The sequence below is a fragment of the Centroberyx affinis genome, unplaced genomic scaffold (assembly GCF_046629955.1).
Source record: "Centroberyx affinis isolate AG114_WGS23_722 - 3 ecotype Tasmania unplaced genomic scaffold, CSIRO-AGI_Caff_v1 ptg002014l_1, whole genome shotgun sequence".
Lineage (NCBI taxonomy): Eukaryota > Metazoa > Chordata > Actinopteri > Beryciformes > Berycidae > Centroberyx > Centroberyx affinis.
The window spans coordinates 103,496-120,121 of record NW_027280356.1 but is presented as its reverse complement, the minus strand read 5'-3'; the positions used below and the strand labels follow the sequence as shown (position 1 = coordinate 120,121).

The 16,626-nt window shown below is 43.3% G+C and overlaps 1 protein-coding gene across 1 annotated transcript; it reads right to left on the bottom strand.

The window, feature by feature from the left end:
• Positions 1 to 286: 286 nt before the first annotated feature.
• On the bottom strand, positions 287 to 14,803 carry tex2l (testis expressed 2, like). The gene is made up of 11 exons (XM_071530981.1): positions 13,433 to 14,803; positions 11,083 to 11,283; positions 9,007 to 9,415; positions 7,726 to 7,991; positions 6,994 to 7,158; positions 6,243 to 6,342; positions 4,266 to 4,398; positions 2,933 to 3,070; positions 1,841 to 2,050; positions 877 to 997; positions 287 to 460 (listed from the first exon to the last, which is right to left on the bottom strand). Exons 1-11 carry the CDS (start codon positions 14,801 to 14,803, stop codon positions 287 to 289), a joined length of 3,288 nt encoding a protein of 1,095 aa, XP_071387082.1.
• Between the last annotated feature and the right edge of the window lie 1,823 nt (positions 14,804 to 16,626).

Sequence of the window (16,626 nt, the reverse complement as noted above, 5' to 3'; positions counted from 1 at the left end):
TATTTTTTATTTATATTTTGACCAGTCCCTTCTTTGCTGTTCAAGTTTGCCAGTTAGCTAACATGCACTCTAAAAAGCTGTGCTACTTTGGCTCCGCCCATTGAGGTTTAACTCAACCAATCAGATTATTTCTGCCTCCAGAGCAGCTTTGCCTCTGATAAATGTTTAAACTAAAACTCCAATCTGCATCTCAACTACCCCATTCGTCATCCACAAAACGGAGATAAACAGTATGATGAATCCATTTTGGAGGCTCAGCTCTCTCTCTCTCAGCCACAAGGAGGCACTAGTCAGACTCGGCCCCAGAAACCTCTGCTGGGATCCTCTCTATGGACTCTGTGGAGGAGTTTTGGGACCGCTGGGACTGACAGGAGAGATGCTGGGAGGCTGGAGGACTGTCCATACCAGAGTGCATCAGGGGTAAGTAGATGTCATCCATGTTGGGCAGTACAAACACTTTCTGTAGAAAAAACAAGAACAACAAGAAAAGAAAACCATGAGTCTTTTTGTGCTGCAGCCTAGCCTATATATTCCACCAATATTACTGAATCTGCTATGCCCGCTGCTGTATAAATAAGTACCAAAAAGTCTCTTGCATAAATAATGTAATGATGGTTGTCAGTGGGAGAGATGCCATGGAAACGGATTTGGTCCTTTTCCCTGAATAGGGTTACAGCTTATGAAAAGCAGTGGAGAGGAGATAAGCAATGTTTGTGTGCAAGGATGCAGAAGAGAGATAAAAGAGGAAGGGACCGAGGAAAAAGAGGAGAGCAGGGAACAAGGACATATAAGGGAGACACAAGAATGGAGTGGGGGGGGGGGGGTTAAAGCACAAGGAGCAAGGACACCCAAGGGTGGGTGGGGGGGGACGATTACCTGGAACTCGTCCTGTAGTTTCTTTTCGATCCACTCAGTCACATGACAGAAAGTCACCTCCCTCTCTCCTAGCTTGGGTCTGACACGCAGATCCAGCTTAGGAGGCACACAGAAACTGTACCTGTACACACACGCACGCGCGCACACACACACACACACACACAAATGTGCATACACCCACAGAGTATATCATAACACTTAGATAATCATCCGTATCATATGCACAGTGAACTTGCTTCAGATATAATCAGCGATGTTTCTGTCTCACTTGCTGGTAGAATAAATCAGATTCTTTTGGCAATAGGAGATGAATTGCTAAAAGAGAGTCAGACCATACAAAATCTCAAGAGGGGAAAATTATGAAAAGGGTGTTTTTTTATATGAGCTATTTTTAATAGGAAAAGCTAAAACTTAACTGGTACATCAGAGTGAGTGTGTGTGCAATTATTTTCTATTGGTAATGGGAGATCATGGGAGATCAAATATAATAGTAAAATGTATTATGGCACTTTTCTTCTTAAAAACGAACACTCGCATATACACATATAAGACATGCACTGTGAAAGCTACGAGATGCAGCAAAACAAACACATGGATAAATAACTTCTGCCTACTTTGTATGGAATACAAAACAACAAAACGATCACAACATAAAGCAAGATATTTACTTGAATGCGAGTCTATAAAAGCTTAATAAAAGTTTTCAAAAGATGAACAAATTTCTGAAGACAAATTGTTCCAGAGTTTTACTGTGCAAAGCCTTGATCCCCTTCAGTCTTTAATCTGGCTTTTGGAACAGTCAACAGAGTTTTGACTGCTGATCCAAGACTACGCTTCTGCACATAAGTAGATAAAAGTGAGTAAAAACATACAAATGGATGCTGGTGAACAAGGCGCTCTTTAAGGGGATTACATTCAGTATTCAAGGTTATGGGGGCAACAGAATGTAAAGCCAGGGTCGTACCATATCCTGTCTGTAGGGGGCGGTGGGACATTGACGACCAGAGTCCCCGACAGCTCCTGGACCTCCACAGTGAGCAGCAGGGGCGTGTTGGACATCTCCTCGATCTTCTTCTTGATGAACTCGTTCTCCGTCGCCTTCTGGAAGTACTTAGATTTAGCGATTTTGTCCACAAATCTCAAAATCTTCCTTCCAGTCCTGCCACCCCCTGTCCTGTAGAGGGGATTAGAGGAGAGGAGAGGAGGAAAGGAAAGGAAAGGAAAGGAAAGGAAAGACAGAGAGGAGGGGGGAGAAAAGGAAAAGAGTTAATATGATCCTGCATTTGTAAGTAGATTTAATACTCAGAGGCTAAATGTCAAAAATTGAGCACAAATGACAGCTGCCATGTATTCTGAAATGTAATTGAAATGTAAGCTATAGCCATCTGGGATGTGATGTCAGCATGATGCCTATTTTATGATGCTAAGGATGCAATATTGGAAAACTGAATACCCTGTAGAAAGAACATAGTAATATGTAAGGGTAAAGTAACAAATGCTCTCATCACTGTAATTCAGTATCTTTTTAGGTACTTTATTGAGTGTTTTTGAAAGTATGTTTTGACTTGAGTCTTGCACTGTGGTACATTTTAAATCGCATCTGTCAGAGTGTAGACATTTTTGTACATAGGCTCTCCATAAGCATTGCATCAGAAACTGGGCAATGTGAGGGAAACAAAGTAAGTAAAAGCCAGTGAGTGTCAACAGATCTATGCTTTACATTGCTTGTGCATTGTATTTTGGAATATTTTATCATTAAAAGAACCTAGTTCAATCTCTATGTCCTCTCTTCCTTTTGGCACTGAATGGGAAAAATCATGTATTTTAATATTCTTGGTAACTTTTACACCAGCAACTGTGCTTCTATTCAAGTAAAATTTCAGCACTTCTACTTGAGCAGGATGTTTTGTTACTCTGTCCAACCCTGGTAATACATCAGCCTTTAGACATACAAACATCAAGTGAAATAACGCGTGCATGAAATGGAACAGGAACAGGACTGTATTTTAATCAGCATATTTATATTTTAATACACATTAACTTCTTCAACTTTTACCCTTCAGTTCCTGGAGCGGATCCCTTCTCCCCTATTGGCCCCTGAGGCTCAGACAGAAGCACTTCTTCCTCATCGGACGACCCGGCGCTGGAGGACTCCTCATCGCTGTCCGCCAACACGCTGAGGACCGGCCTGCAGCTGGGGGGGGGGGCACAGGAAAAGGAATTAGGAATGCATGGATGGATAAAGCAGTGGATAAAGGAATCAGTGTATGGATGGATACATCGATATTGGGGTTACAGCGATATATTAGTTACCGATACATCTGGCCGATATAGGTCTTTTATATTAAATATCATCCACTGCCAATATGATGGAGGTTCCTCCCTGACCACAGCTAGATTCAAGATTCAAGAAAACTTGTTCAACTATGTTTTTGTGAATTAATTCTTCATTTAAAGTCAGTAATGTATCCCAGAGTTTACCATTGAATAGGTGTGGAGGCACACTCTGAGAGCTGAAATAATTCAGTCTAAGTTTCAGTGGAGAGTTTTAGTGTCCCATGATGGTCTAAATGCTGTTTCAGAGGCTTTTCCACCCTGGCAAGAAGACAATTCTGGGGGAAACACTGAATACTTGTCATTTTTGGCATGAAAATGGTCAAAGTTAAAGGATGGATCCATGCATAAGAGCAAAACTTGCGCTTGAATCAGATCTACGTCACTCAGTGGCAGGAAGAGCTTTCTGAACACAATAGCTAGATTTCATCCCAGCGCAGAGCTTTTGATGCACTGCAAAGACAGCCAATATAAAGCTTTGCTATACTTTAATCCCCAGCGGTGGGTCTGTGACAGGCAGCCTGCGCTCTGGAAGGAAGCCAACTAATCGATGTAATGTGAAGCTCTGTGCTGTAGACCAGAGACTGGAGGGATCAGGAGAGAGAGAGCCATGCTACTGCTAGTATACTGTATATTATATAGTAGATGTTTAAAAGCAGAGTTTACAAACCAAGAATATTATATACAGTCTGTTTCAAAAGTAGGCATACAATTTTTTTATAATAATAATGAAACAAAATGGTATAATTTTAGTCATTTTTAACTTATGTAGTAATTTTAACAAAATAATTAAACATTCAGTAAATAATAATAATAATGATAATAATAATAATAATAATAATAATAATAATACTAAAAGGAAAAAGAAAATGGTTAAAGAAAAAATACTTTACTACTACTACTGCTACTACTACTATTATTGTTTGTTTTTAACATGAGAGCAACAGAAGTTTGACAGAAGTGGACAGCCGCTGCACAGTGTGTGTGTGTATGTGTATGTAGTCTGTAGTGTGTGTGTGTGTGTGTGTGTGTGTGGTTGTGTGTGTATCACTGACCCGGGGCTGCCTGTGTCAGTCATACAGTCTGTGTCCTGGCCGCCCTCCTTGCCCAGCTTGGACAGGTTGAACTTGGTCTGCAGTGTCATCTGCAGGGCGCCGCTGTAGACCAGCTGCAGCTGCTGCCACAGGCCTGCAGGGGGCGCCACAGAGGGGCAACACACACACACATTATACAACATCTGTTTCCTCCAAGCACTGTGATTGGACGAGATGCCTTCCATGAGTGCTTATAACACTATATCCAGACTTGTACCTTATAACTGAAACCTTATCACTCCCCCTTGTTTACATGAATAAAATGAAGCTTGCTTAGCAATGGGGAACTAACTTTTTGTTGGCAGAGGGCGAAAAAAGAAATATTACATTAAAACCCAAAGCTTGCATCATTGTTTAAAGCAACATTATGCAACTTTTTGCCTCGAGCATCGAGCACAGCATCTATCCTGAGGCTGGTGTCTGTAAAGCCTCCACAGGTGATGAAGAAACAGATGGTGAACAGACAATCAGACAATCTGCAATAAAAAAAAAAGCAATGCTGATGCTCCCTGTGGTTTTGAAAGAATCTCATCTGCTACACGTTTAGCTTCGCTGTTCTTTCATTTCTCACTTCTTTTCCGCTGTTGTTTTTGTTGCTATGACTTTCCTACGCTTGGTAGCCACAACTGAGCTCACTGCTGGCCCCGCCCACATGACACCGACAATTTCAAGACAATTTTAAGTAAACTGGGGGGATTTAGGCATGAACTGCACACACAAGTAATGATAATGTATTGCCAAAAAAGTTGCATATTGCAGTTTTAATATTAAACTACTATTGCAAAAATGTTGTAAATGTTGTATAAAAGCAATAAGATGCTCAATTAGGCTGTTCCATATCGTGGTTATTGGCATCAGCGTGCCGCAGCCTGGAGAATGAGGCTGCAGGCGTAATTAAAACATTGATCTGATTGGTCAAAGACGCCTTCAAATTCAGCTAATAATTCCCATGAAGCATGTTTTTTAGTTGTTATGCCAGCTCTGGTGATAACTAGGCATCTAGATATTGATCTTTCTTGCTCTGTCCTGTTTTTCTTACGTATGAATAATACACTAGAGAAACATTTTCAGACTCAGACAATGCACATGCCTAGGCATAAAATCCATAACACCCTCCCAGGAATTTCAAATTCATATCTGACTTATTTGATTTATTTATCTCAGTACTAACATTTTATATACTGTACATTTGTGTGAAAAAGTAAAATAAGTTTGTTCATATTTTATTTCTATTCCTCTGTGACCATTTACCACTGTAGAGGAGAAGCCAAATTAAATGAAATTAAATTAATGAAGACAATGGTTGGTGTTGACCTCCAATCCGGAACCTAATCTGAACAGATACTTAGTAGGGAGATTAAACAGCTTTACAGTGATTATCAAGCCTTGAAAAATTATGATAAAATTACGACAGATTATAAATCCCCCTGAGGAGGGATGACACGTGTTGTGGCTTGAGCAGGGAAGAGGGCAAAGCTGAAAATAGGATAATTTGTGAGCAAAAAAAAAAAAAAAAAAATGTGACGAGGGAGCCGGTTGTGTAATAGTGTGGCGGGCGGGGAAACGGACAGGGAGAACAATCTGAAAAAACAACTGCTGATACTGTGGATGTGGCGTGCATGTACACACGAGCTGAAACACTTAAATTCCCCTCGTTATTATGAGTGTGCAAGGCTGCCAGATTGCCCGATTTTAACAGACACACACACACAGTCAATATGCTCTACATGTTGGCGTGGCGTAATGGCTCCCCCTGCTCTGTGAGATTACAACAGGATAACAACGTCTGAGCTGATGCACTGCTGTACTCAGCTGTAATCACAAGTGCAACAGGTCATCTTCTCAGTCTGAGCTGCCTCATCTCTTGCTGTACTGTGTGTGTGTGTGTGTGTGTGTGTGTGTAGTGTGTGCAGTGTGTGATCTCCAGTCCCCGCTCACCTCGGTGGTTCACCTCGGGTCTGGAGGTGGCGGTGATTTGCGGCATGCAGGAGCCCATGTCCAGCTCAGTCAGAGTCAGCTCGTTCATAAAGTAAGGCAGCTGTGAAACAGAGAAGACGAGGACAGAAAGAGAGGGGAATCAAGAGACACACACAAACACAATCTGATAAATGAACATTCAATGTATATTTAAACTACTTTTTAACCCTTATGTAAATGCCAAGTATTTCAGATGGTTTACTTCTTCTGCAATTTGTGCATAACAATAAACAAACAACAAACAAAGAGCAGCATAAATTCAGACTACACATTCATAACTACATCAAAGGTGCTACATGTAGTATTTTAACGTCAATAAATCATTACCACGTTAATTTCAAGACATTAGTATAATTATTGTAAACAAACAAGACCATTGCTGTGAAGGTTAGCACCTCTTCCAGCCTCTATGCGGCAAATAAAAAGACAGGAACCAATGGGATTTATGGGAAATGTAGTCTTCATTTTGAGAAGCACTCATGTATCTCAGTTGCGTGAGACAGAGGCTACAAATTGTTTCACCCATAATCTTGTTTGTTTACAGTAATTATACCAAGGTATCACAATTAATTTGACAATAACATCTTGATGTTTAAGAATGCTGCACATAGCACCTTTTAGAATGATCACACACACAAACACATGCACACACACACACGCACACACACACACACACAATGACCACAGTAACTCTCACTAAACCTGCACTCACTCTGATTTTGCTCAGCTTCTTCTGGATCTTGTGGGAAACGACGTCGGCCCAGTGTTTCTCTCGGAGGAAGTCCCAGAAGATTCGACCAATCAGAGCGTTGGCCCACGCTGTCTGGCCCTCCCCGGGGCATTCTGGGAGATCACAGGTACACTGTGGGAAAGACACCTGAGTCAGGGCTGAGTAAGGACAAAAGAAAATGCAATCTCAAACTGCAGAGTAATTTAGAGCTAAAAATAGAGGTACGGTGTGAACGGACAGAAGGATTCATGATGCTTTCACTGCTGGAAAAATCCCTACTGCTTTTCCCATTGACAGATACAAAATAAATTCTCATGAATAATTAACTGCATGAACATTACAAGGATGGTAGTTTTTCAATAGATGAGGTTATAGGTTATTATCTAATACAGCTTATTGCCTTAAAACATGAAGTGACCGAAGACCCAATTTCATCTGTAGCAGCTCTCAAACAACTAGAATCAATAAAGAAAGACTGTTTTTATATAGAAACTAAATCACTGTCTTGTTTTATTCAGCGGTTTGTTCAGTCTCTAGTATACATTTTTTAATTCCAGGTTGCTTTTTTGACATGTACTGTTCCACTCTTGTAACATGTGATAGTTGACTAATGCCATTTCATACTGCACTCCTACTGGATAACTATAACTCTGGAATGTTGCTACAGCTTCACTTCGTTTGCTTCACTTAAAGTTATTGGCAAGCGTGACTCACAGCCCCTCTGCCGGTGGGGCTCGTCTCTGCGCTGCTGGCCCCGGGGCTGGAGAGGGGGCTCGGCACCTCCGCGGCCAGGAGACGAGCCATGTAGCTGGGGTAGTCGAGCAGGGAGAGGGCCCTGGTGCCGCCGGAGGTCTGGTTGGCGGGAGCCGGAGGGACGGAGGGGAGGAGCGATGGGGTGGAGGGGGCCTCGTCTTCGGTGCTGCCCACTCTGCTGGAGCCCCGGCTGCCTGGGAAATGACCAGAGGCGCCCGCGCTCTGTGCTGCTGCTGCTGCTGCTGGATCACCTGGGAGAACAGAGACAATACTTACCTGGTTGGTTGAGATAACATTTGAAAAAAAAAAAAAAACACTCTCATCCACTGTTTCATACTGACAATTACAGCCCTTTCACATCAAACTAGCTTAGAGAGAAATGGCACAAAAGTGTATTGTCTCTGGGTGGAACTATTCTCACTAGTTTCATTTTATAGAGGAAAAAGATGACAAAAACTTTGTACATCAACGTTGCTTGGTTACATTGGTCATTCACAGCAGAGGTAACTAAGTTATCCTGATTTTTCAAGGCAAGAGAAGATGCAATCATCAATTTTGTGGGTGCAACGGAAATGTAGTGTAACAAAGTAATGTGAAAAGTAATGTGAATTACTGCTCCCAGGGAGTAATAAGTAATAATCTCATTTTAAAAGTAATAATATTACTTTTGAAATTAGAAATGTGCATTACTTACACTACTACACTACTAACAAGCCCAACAGTAATGAAACTTGAGGAATGACACTAAACCAAAGAAACCTGGTCTTCTCCTTCACACCTGTCACCAACAATTCCCAAGTGTGCAAACAACCTACTGTTTTCAAATAATGTTCCTAATAACACTCAGTGTTTAAGTGAAGCAGTAAACACAAACTTTCTGATGGAAAGGGGAAGTGTCTGCTTCCAAAGACATCTTTGTTGGCAAAGAAAAGGCAAGTTCATAAATTATTAATATCAGTGCTATTACAACTTAGTGTTTCTTCCAAAAAAAGACTAAAAACCTCACCATGCCATCTTGAAACTGCATAGTTTCCAAGTTATTTCAAATATATACATTTGTTTTTGATGTCAATAAACATCTGTGAGAGCTGAGTGCTGTAAGAACATCGCACTGCTGAAGTGTTTTTCCCTGTTTCCTCGAAAAGGGATTGACTCTGAAATGCAAAGAATTGGAGCATGTAATCCATAATCCACACATATACAGCATTTATATCGACGCTTGATCTTTCCCCTTCTCTTTACGTATCGCTAATGCATTATTAACGTTTCTCATACCCGATCTGGATGCACATCTGCCGGGCCTCTGCTTTTCCCTCTCCTTTTCCCTCTCCGTATCCATGGAACAAACAAACAGAAAGTGTCGAAACCACTCTTCCTTCTCTCTTCCTGTGCGGCCGAAGAGGTAGAGAGTGGCGGGGAGGTCACGGACCGGTTTGGAGGACGTTTGTCTCGGAGTTGCCGGTTCAACGCCCGGCTCCTCTCCTCGGCTCTCCTCCACCCCTCCCCATCCCCCTCCCTCCTCCTCTTCCTCTTCCTCCTCCTCCTCCTCCTCCTCCCCTGGGGAAGCTCCCCCCCCGGCCAGCTGGATGCAGATGGGATACTTTGGGTTCCACAGCCTCTTACGGGCCAACACAGACGGCAGCAGGAACACCTTTGGGGGACAGTTGTAAAATTTGGTTATGGTTTATTTATATAGCCCTTTATCACAGTCAAGTCTCAAAGGGCTTTACATAGCATCATATACTTGTCATATGCCATACTACATCATACATATACATATACATAATATACATCCTATACAAGGTCATATACATACTTCATATACATTGTTTACTTCATCATCTGTCTGCTGGAAAGCACTTTGAGTTGCTTCTCTGCATGAAAGATTGAAAGATGCTATACAAATAAAGTTTCTTATTATATTGTTATTATCATATACATTATATACTAGATCATATGCATCATATACCATACCACACACAAACACACTTACGCCAATTTAGAGTGCCGTCCAATAGATTATTGTTGTTGAGATCAATACCGGGTGTAAAGGTCCCATATTGAACAAAACAGTTTTTTCCTTGCCTTTCCATATGTAAGAATTTTGTCATTGTATCTAATAACTTAAAGAATAAAGACATTGTGAAATCTGAAACTCCTCTCCTTTTGCCACAGTTTCCTTATTTAAAAATCTGGGTTGACCGCCCCAAAAATGAATAACCACTCCCAAAAGCCCAACCCTCCAAAGAGTCGGCCAATCAGAGCAGTGGTTCGTTAGCATAAAATCAACATCCACAGAAAACAGCCTGTTCTTTACGGTGGAGACACTGAGAGGCTGGAACACACACTACAAAAGCTGGATGTAGTTTTTGTTTTGTTTGTTTACTTCACAAACCTTTTGTTAAAGACCACTGGAAACTGTTAAACTGCTAAAAAAAAACAAAGAGTAAAATATAGCACCTTTAAAAATGATTGGGATAAGCAGAGGTAGTGCGTAGTGTAGGTGAATTTATCTGTTTGGTGTGGAGGGGGTTGGTTCTGGGATGTCAGAGCTTATTACTGAGCCTTCTGGAGGTGTTGTGGGCCTAATTTAAGGAACATCATGGGAGGTGCCCACTTGATAACCCCAGTGACTCATGCACTCAAGCCTGTAGCATTTAGATTAGGTGGCTGGTGAATTGTGCTCCTGTAGATTTATGACGCCATAGCCTGATGTCGTCTATAGTCACCATTTGTGGGCTAGTACATCGTTCTTTTGACATCTCAATTGGGACTCTGTATGGATGCTCACTTTGGATTAAGGCACAGAGGATTATAATATAAAATCCTGTGTATTGGTATTGGCTCAGGACTGAGTCCGGTGTCTTGGACTTGATTGATTGAATTTATTTTATAAATTTCAATTAATAACACATTTCTTAATACAGTTCTCCAGACAGAAGATATACATGAATTACATCTTTCCTTGGTATTGTGTCTATTTTGACTCTTTTGGCTCAGCCACTACTGGGTGTGGACTGGACTGTTTCCCTGCCTAACTAAAAACGTTCAAATATAACATAATATAATATTGGATCTTGAAGGATATAGTACAGAGCTCTTACAGAGAGAGATCTACATCTCTGTTCTCTGTTTGTCTATGGTGATCTTGAATAGGACTCGATTTGCTCTGGTCTCGGTCTTGACTTGTTCCCAAGCCCCTTTGGACCTGATCTTGACTTGAACTCAACTGGATCTGGTCTTGGAATTGACTTGGACTCGACTAAGGTGGTTTAACAGATATGAATATTGTTCAAAGAGATAGGCAGGCAGTCATACTTTGCTCTTTGCCAGCTGGAAGGAGCGTGACTTGACGAACGTGGCGTCGGGGAGCCTCTCGTCGTACGCGGCCCTGCGGCTGATGTTGGTGCGGGGCGAGTCCAGACGGAGACAGGAGCCCTCCAGCGTGGCAAACACCGACTGGGTCAGGGACGGGTGGTAGGTCTCCGGATCGTACTCGTGCATCTCGTTCATCCAGCCCTGAAAAGTACAGAGCAAAATTATCAGTGTTAATTTAACTCTGAACGTGTTAAAAATCAACTCTATGCCAGTAGTTTGTAGAAGTCCAAAATTAACACTTATAAACACTGGAAAACCTACTGTGGATTCCGATCTTGAAAATCCTTCATGATGCTAAATCGTGGCTGTAATCAGCCTAAAAGTCATGTGCACAGCAAATTTTCCAGTGATCATAAGTGTTTATCCTTGAGTAACAGTTCTTTGGAGTTGACTGGAGAGTTGTTGTCCACTCTTAGAGCTGATATGGCTCTGGGGGCGGCTGTTCAAAACTATCAAAAGTGTTGAATTAACTCTGATGGATGTGGATTTATATAAACACTGGCATTTTACTGTGAAACAAATGCAGTAAAATAGGCGAGAAGACGAGTTGGGGGTTTGTGTTCCATTGAAAAGACCAATGGCCTTTTCTCACATTTATCACTCATCCAATTCTGAAGTACGTAGGACACGATACAGATAATAATGCTATATCTATACACTATGTTAAGTTGTGAGAGCCAAGACAGTAAAATCTTAAGTGGCTTAAGTGGCCATAATCCAGAAAGTACAGAAGATTGGACACATCTTTCATACATATAAGTCTACTCATTGTGAATCATCTGGTTTTAAACTGCTGTAAAAACCACAAGGATGTTTTTAAAAAGGACTTTGCTCAGTGTGAAATATCCTAAAGTGTTCATTAAGAAGCTGATATGTGAGCAGAATGCTGTCAAATAAAGAACGGGTCTTGTTGTGAAGCCTCTTTAATTGGATGCCCCCTCCTAATGCTCCGACTAACAAACCGACTACTTATTTATTTTAATACATTATATAAGATTCATTAAGTAGGCATGAGAATTTTAGTTATATAAAATAGTGGTGACATCCCACTGTATCTGTCAGCTTCTGCCCTCATCTCGGGTCGAAAAGCGGCACCCTGCAGTCAGAAAGCGAAGGCACCAAAAACCCCTTCACGCTCTCTCTGTCATCTTAATACCCGACGCCCTCTGAAAACCTTCACGAACCCTCCGGCTCTGACTTTCAGATCGAAAAACCAAACTGCTAATTACTGAACAAGGGAATTAGCTGAACACTGAGACAGCGACCCCCCCCACCCGCCACCTTCGCTTCCACCACCGTTGATTGGTCTGCCTCGCGCCCTGACAAATTACAGCCTCCTCCTGCCTCTATCTCCCAGCTAATTGCCTATGGAAGTGACAGTGTCTCGAGGAAAGTAGTCCTCTCCTCCTTCCCCTCTGCAGAGCTCAGCCAGGAGAAGAACGATAATTGCCACTGTGGCTCCAGCAATTTTTATTATTGCAGATTTTAATTGTATTCTGAGCACCTTATGCGGTCGCGTATACCCGCATATGCTTTGAGCTGTGAAGGAGAGTCAGCAGAGGTGCTGTTTGTTTGCACAGCAGTTCAAATTCAGAGTGACTCACTGTGGTTAAGCGGCAACTTTTATTCCATTGAGTGACTTGCCAACTTGCCACTGTTCTGTATTACACTGCAAAAAATCTCCATTTTAACAAGTCATTCGGTCTATTATTGAGCCTTAAAATCATACTTTTCTTGAAACAAGTGAAAAAATCTGCCAATGGCGTTAGATAATTTCACTTGTTTCCAATGCAAATCAATTTGTTTCAAGAATTCTGTAGAATCAAGTGTAATTTTCTTGTTATCATTTTCTTGATCTGCCTCATTCTGACATTCAAGTCTAGAAAATTCCTGAAAGAAGTGAAACTGCATTGGAAACAAGTAGAATTATCTCGCCTCAATGGCAGATTTTTTATCTTGGTTTAAGAAAAATACAATTTGAAGGCTGAATATGAGACTATATATATTAAAGTATATGTTATGTTATATATGTTAAAGTGGACGTTTTTTTGCAGTGTTTCAGTTGCTGAAAGTGTCATGTTGTGACATTTGCAAAATTAAAACCCACAGACAGGATGGGGTTCGGTGGAATAATTAAGTCCTGTGTGAAGAGTCTTTACAAAACCTGAAAGCGTCTTTTTTCAGATCTGCGTGAGATATTAGCGTGTTGAGAAAGAGGTGAGAATCGGAGTGAGAATTGGAGGTGAGAACAGCATGTGACGTTTTCCACCTCAGTGAGTCATCCATTTACCTTGAGGACTTCGGGCTCGGCGCTGACAGCGTCACCTGCCAATGTCCCCTGTCCCAGCAGGGCCTGCGCTGGTCCGCATGCGGGAGCCGGACAGTGAGACCTGGAGGAGCCGAGTCTAATCAGCAGCAGTCCCAGCATGAAGCCCAGCGCCAGTCCCAGAGCCACGCCAGACATGTAGGGACTGAGCGGCAGGGTAAAGTAACCATAGGACAAGGCTGCCACACAGAAGAGGCTCATGCGTGGCAGAGGATGAGGGGTAGGACGAAGAAGAGGCGTCCTGACCAGAGAGCCAACAGGCAGTCTCCGCACCCGCCTGTGAGTCTCAACGGCGACTACTTGCATCACGTCTCCATCGGTGCTTATTTCCAGCTCCTCGTCCCGGTGAGGTCGTCTGCCCTGGTGCACGGGGCAGGAGCTGCGGTGGCTTCTTCCGGGATGCCTGACGCACGGCCAGTCAAACACAGGCAGAGGATCAGCGTCTGTTCTCTTAACGCTCCTCACAGGAGACTCCGAAACCCCGACGTCCATGCTACCGTCCCGCCCCAAGCCTCTGGCCTGGTGAGGCGCCTGGGTCCGACTCTGGTGCTTGGGGCTGCCCGCGCTCTCCTCCCTCATGATCTTGCTGAACATGCTGCTCAGAGGCTCCTGCACGGCCTCAGAGAGCTTCCTCTTGGTGTCCTCCAGCTCCATTTTGAAGAACCCCCCCTTCACGCCTTCTCCGCTAGGGGAGAGAGAGCTGGGAGACGGGGGCGCAGTGCGGGAGTCCCCGTTGCTACGGGTTTTCGGCTGGGTCAGCTGCTTCCACAGGTGGAGGTTGAGGCGGGAGTCCGATTTGGACTGCGACACCTCTGGTTCTGAACGGGAGATCTCGGTGGAAATCGATTTCACGAGGCTGAGCAGCGGCCTTGGTCTCAGGGTGGAGCCCTCTTTCAGCTCCAGCTCGGTGGAGAGAGACTTGACCAGGCTGGCCAGGGGGCGGTGGGTGGGTGAAGGCGGGCCCGGGGAGAGGAAGCTGGGGCCTGTGGTGGAGCAGTTCCCCAGAGAACCGGGGGACGAAGGGGAGAGCGGGACGTGGAAGGCCGGGGATTGCAACCCTCTGTCGTCCTCCACGGAAAGCTGCCGCTCCTTGGAGAGAGAGATGGAGGGGTAGTCCTCATCGTGATCGAGGGAGAAGATGAGCTCGCTGTCGTCCAGGCTGTCCCACTCTCCCTCCGTCCCGGTCAGCTGGATCACAATGCCCCGAGGGAGGTGCCTCTTGGTCCCATGGGTGGTGGCACCCACCGGGGCAGCGGGGGGTTCATGGGGAGGTCTGAGACTTTCTCCTCCTTGATCCTCTCCTCCTCTCTCCCCATTTTTTCCACTCTCTGCCATTTCTTATCTTTACATTGCACAGCCCAGGCACCTAGGAGTCACTGAAAGAGAAAAAAACGAAGAACGCGGTCAGCTACATTATTAAGCCTCGGAGGCAGAAAAAAATAAAAGGAGAGAGAGAGAGAGAGAGAGGGAGAGAGGGAGGGCATCTTTCCCTGTTTATGCCTCATTTTCAGCAATTTCTTTTCACTGGTAGAGAAACTGCTTGCTGGTGCCAATTATGTATTAAAGTGTGGATGTGATGTAGTTTAGCTCTGGAAAGATTGTGAAACATTAATCTGTGTATTGTGGACTAGTGAGCCTGAATCAGAACCAAGTAAGCACCTCTCCCATAGCTGTCGCTCCACATACTGAATGAGTTTTAGAGGCATACAAAAATAGACAAGATAGTCTTTCTTCCCCAAATGTTGTGCAAACTAGGGCAGCTCAGGCTTGGATCTAATGTTATACTTTGGGGGCTGATTGAAAAAAAATAGCAATGAGGTCTAGATGGAATACATGCAATTTATGCTGTCCCTTTGCACTCATGCTGTGCACATAAACATGGAAATGAAAATGCATGATATAAGTAAAGTAGATGCAGCCTCTCACATACACAAGAGCAATATTTTTTTTGGCAATACACTTGAGTACACTAAATACAAAACAGTAGTCTCTAAACACAAATAAACTCAGTTTGCAGTGTTTTAGTATAAAACTAGCATTACACTGCAAAAACTGACACACTTGTTAAGTTATTTTATCTTGCATCCAGACTTATCAAGCTTATTTTAGGATTTTTTTTAAGTGAAATCATTTTACTGCACTGGCAGATAATTTTACCGGTTTCAACAAATTTGACTTTTTTTTTCTGGAGAAAGTTTGTTGTTTCAAAATGTTCTTCATTGTTTTATGGTGATTTCTTGAAAGAATTCATATTAGCATGAATCAAGTGAAACCAGCACGACTATCTGCCAGTGCAGTGTGATAATCTGAATAAAAATACCATGAAATAAGCTTTATAGGTCTGGAAACAAGTTAAAATCACTTGCCATTTTTTGCAGTGTACCATTATTAAGTGCATGATATCATCTTCTGCATGTCGTCTCCCCCTGAAAACAAATAACTCCTTCCAACCGTTACATCGTCACATCCCTCCAACACCATCCGATGGCTTCTTGAGCTGCTTAAAAAGTTCTTATGTAACTGAGATGAAAAGTGAGGGGGGGGTTCAAAGATGCTTTCAGTCATTCCCCTCATGTGGCCTTTGTGTCTCAGCAGCATGTGTGTTTTCATACAATACATTACGTCCACCCCACTTACTGCCTGTCAAAACGATACCAGCAGAAACCCGATGGCACAGAACAGAGAGTCAGTGAGTTTTTCGGCGCTCACTCTCCCCGCTGAAGACTGCGGTGGAAAAGAGCAGTTCTGCATCACTGGACAGAAGCCGGGAAACAGTCTAGAGGCCTGGTGGGAACCCTTCGTTCGCCGGCTCTCTGGGTCAAGTACCCTGCTCTTTAATGTGAATTAAACCCTACTTTTCACTGGTCAGATTTACGTAACTGTATTACAGAACTGTGTGGCACAATTTCAACCAATTCCACAGCAGCTGGTGGATTCGAACTAATCCGCTCTCACCCAAAATGGACTGTGGGGAGATAAACCTCGCAGACACACATGCAGGCAGCCAGCATTAGACCTTCCTCATAGCCTTTCGCATGGTGGCAACAGGGACCAGGCGCTGCGAGGTGCCAGAATACACACACACACACACACACACACACACACACACACACACACACACACACGAGCACGTACACACACACAAACACAGACAGGCT

What these genes read in the sequence shown, in the direction of transcription:
- tex2l (XM_071530981.1), bottom strand. Translation starts at nt 14,803, where the DNA reads ATGGCAGAGAGTGGAAAAAATGGGGAGAGAGGAGGAGAGGATCAAGGA. An exon ending in CCGAGCCCGAAGTCCTCAAG is followed by an intron (nt 11,284 to 13,432) that starts GTAAATGGATGA and finishes TGTACTTTTCAG; the next exon opens with GGCTGGATGAACGAGATGCA. An exon ending in AGAAGCTGAGCAAAATCAGA is followed by an intron (nt 6,343 to 6,993) that starts GTGAGTGCAGGT and finishes TCTGTTTCACAG; the next exon opens with CTGCCTTACTTTATGAACGA.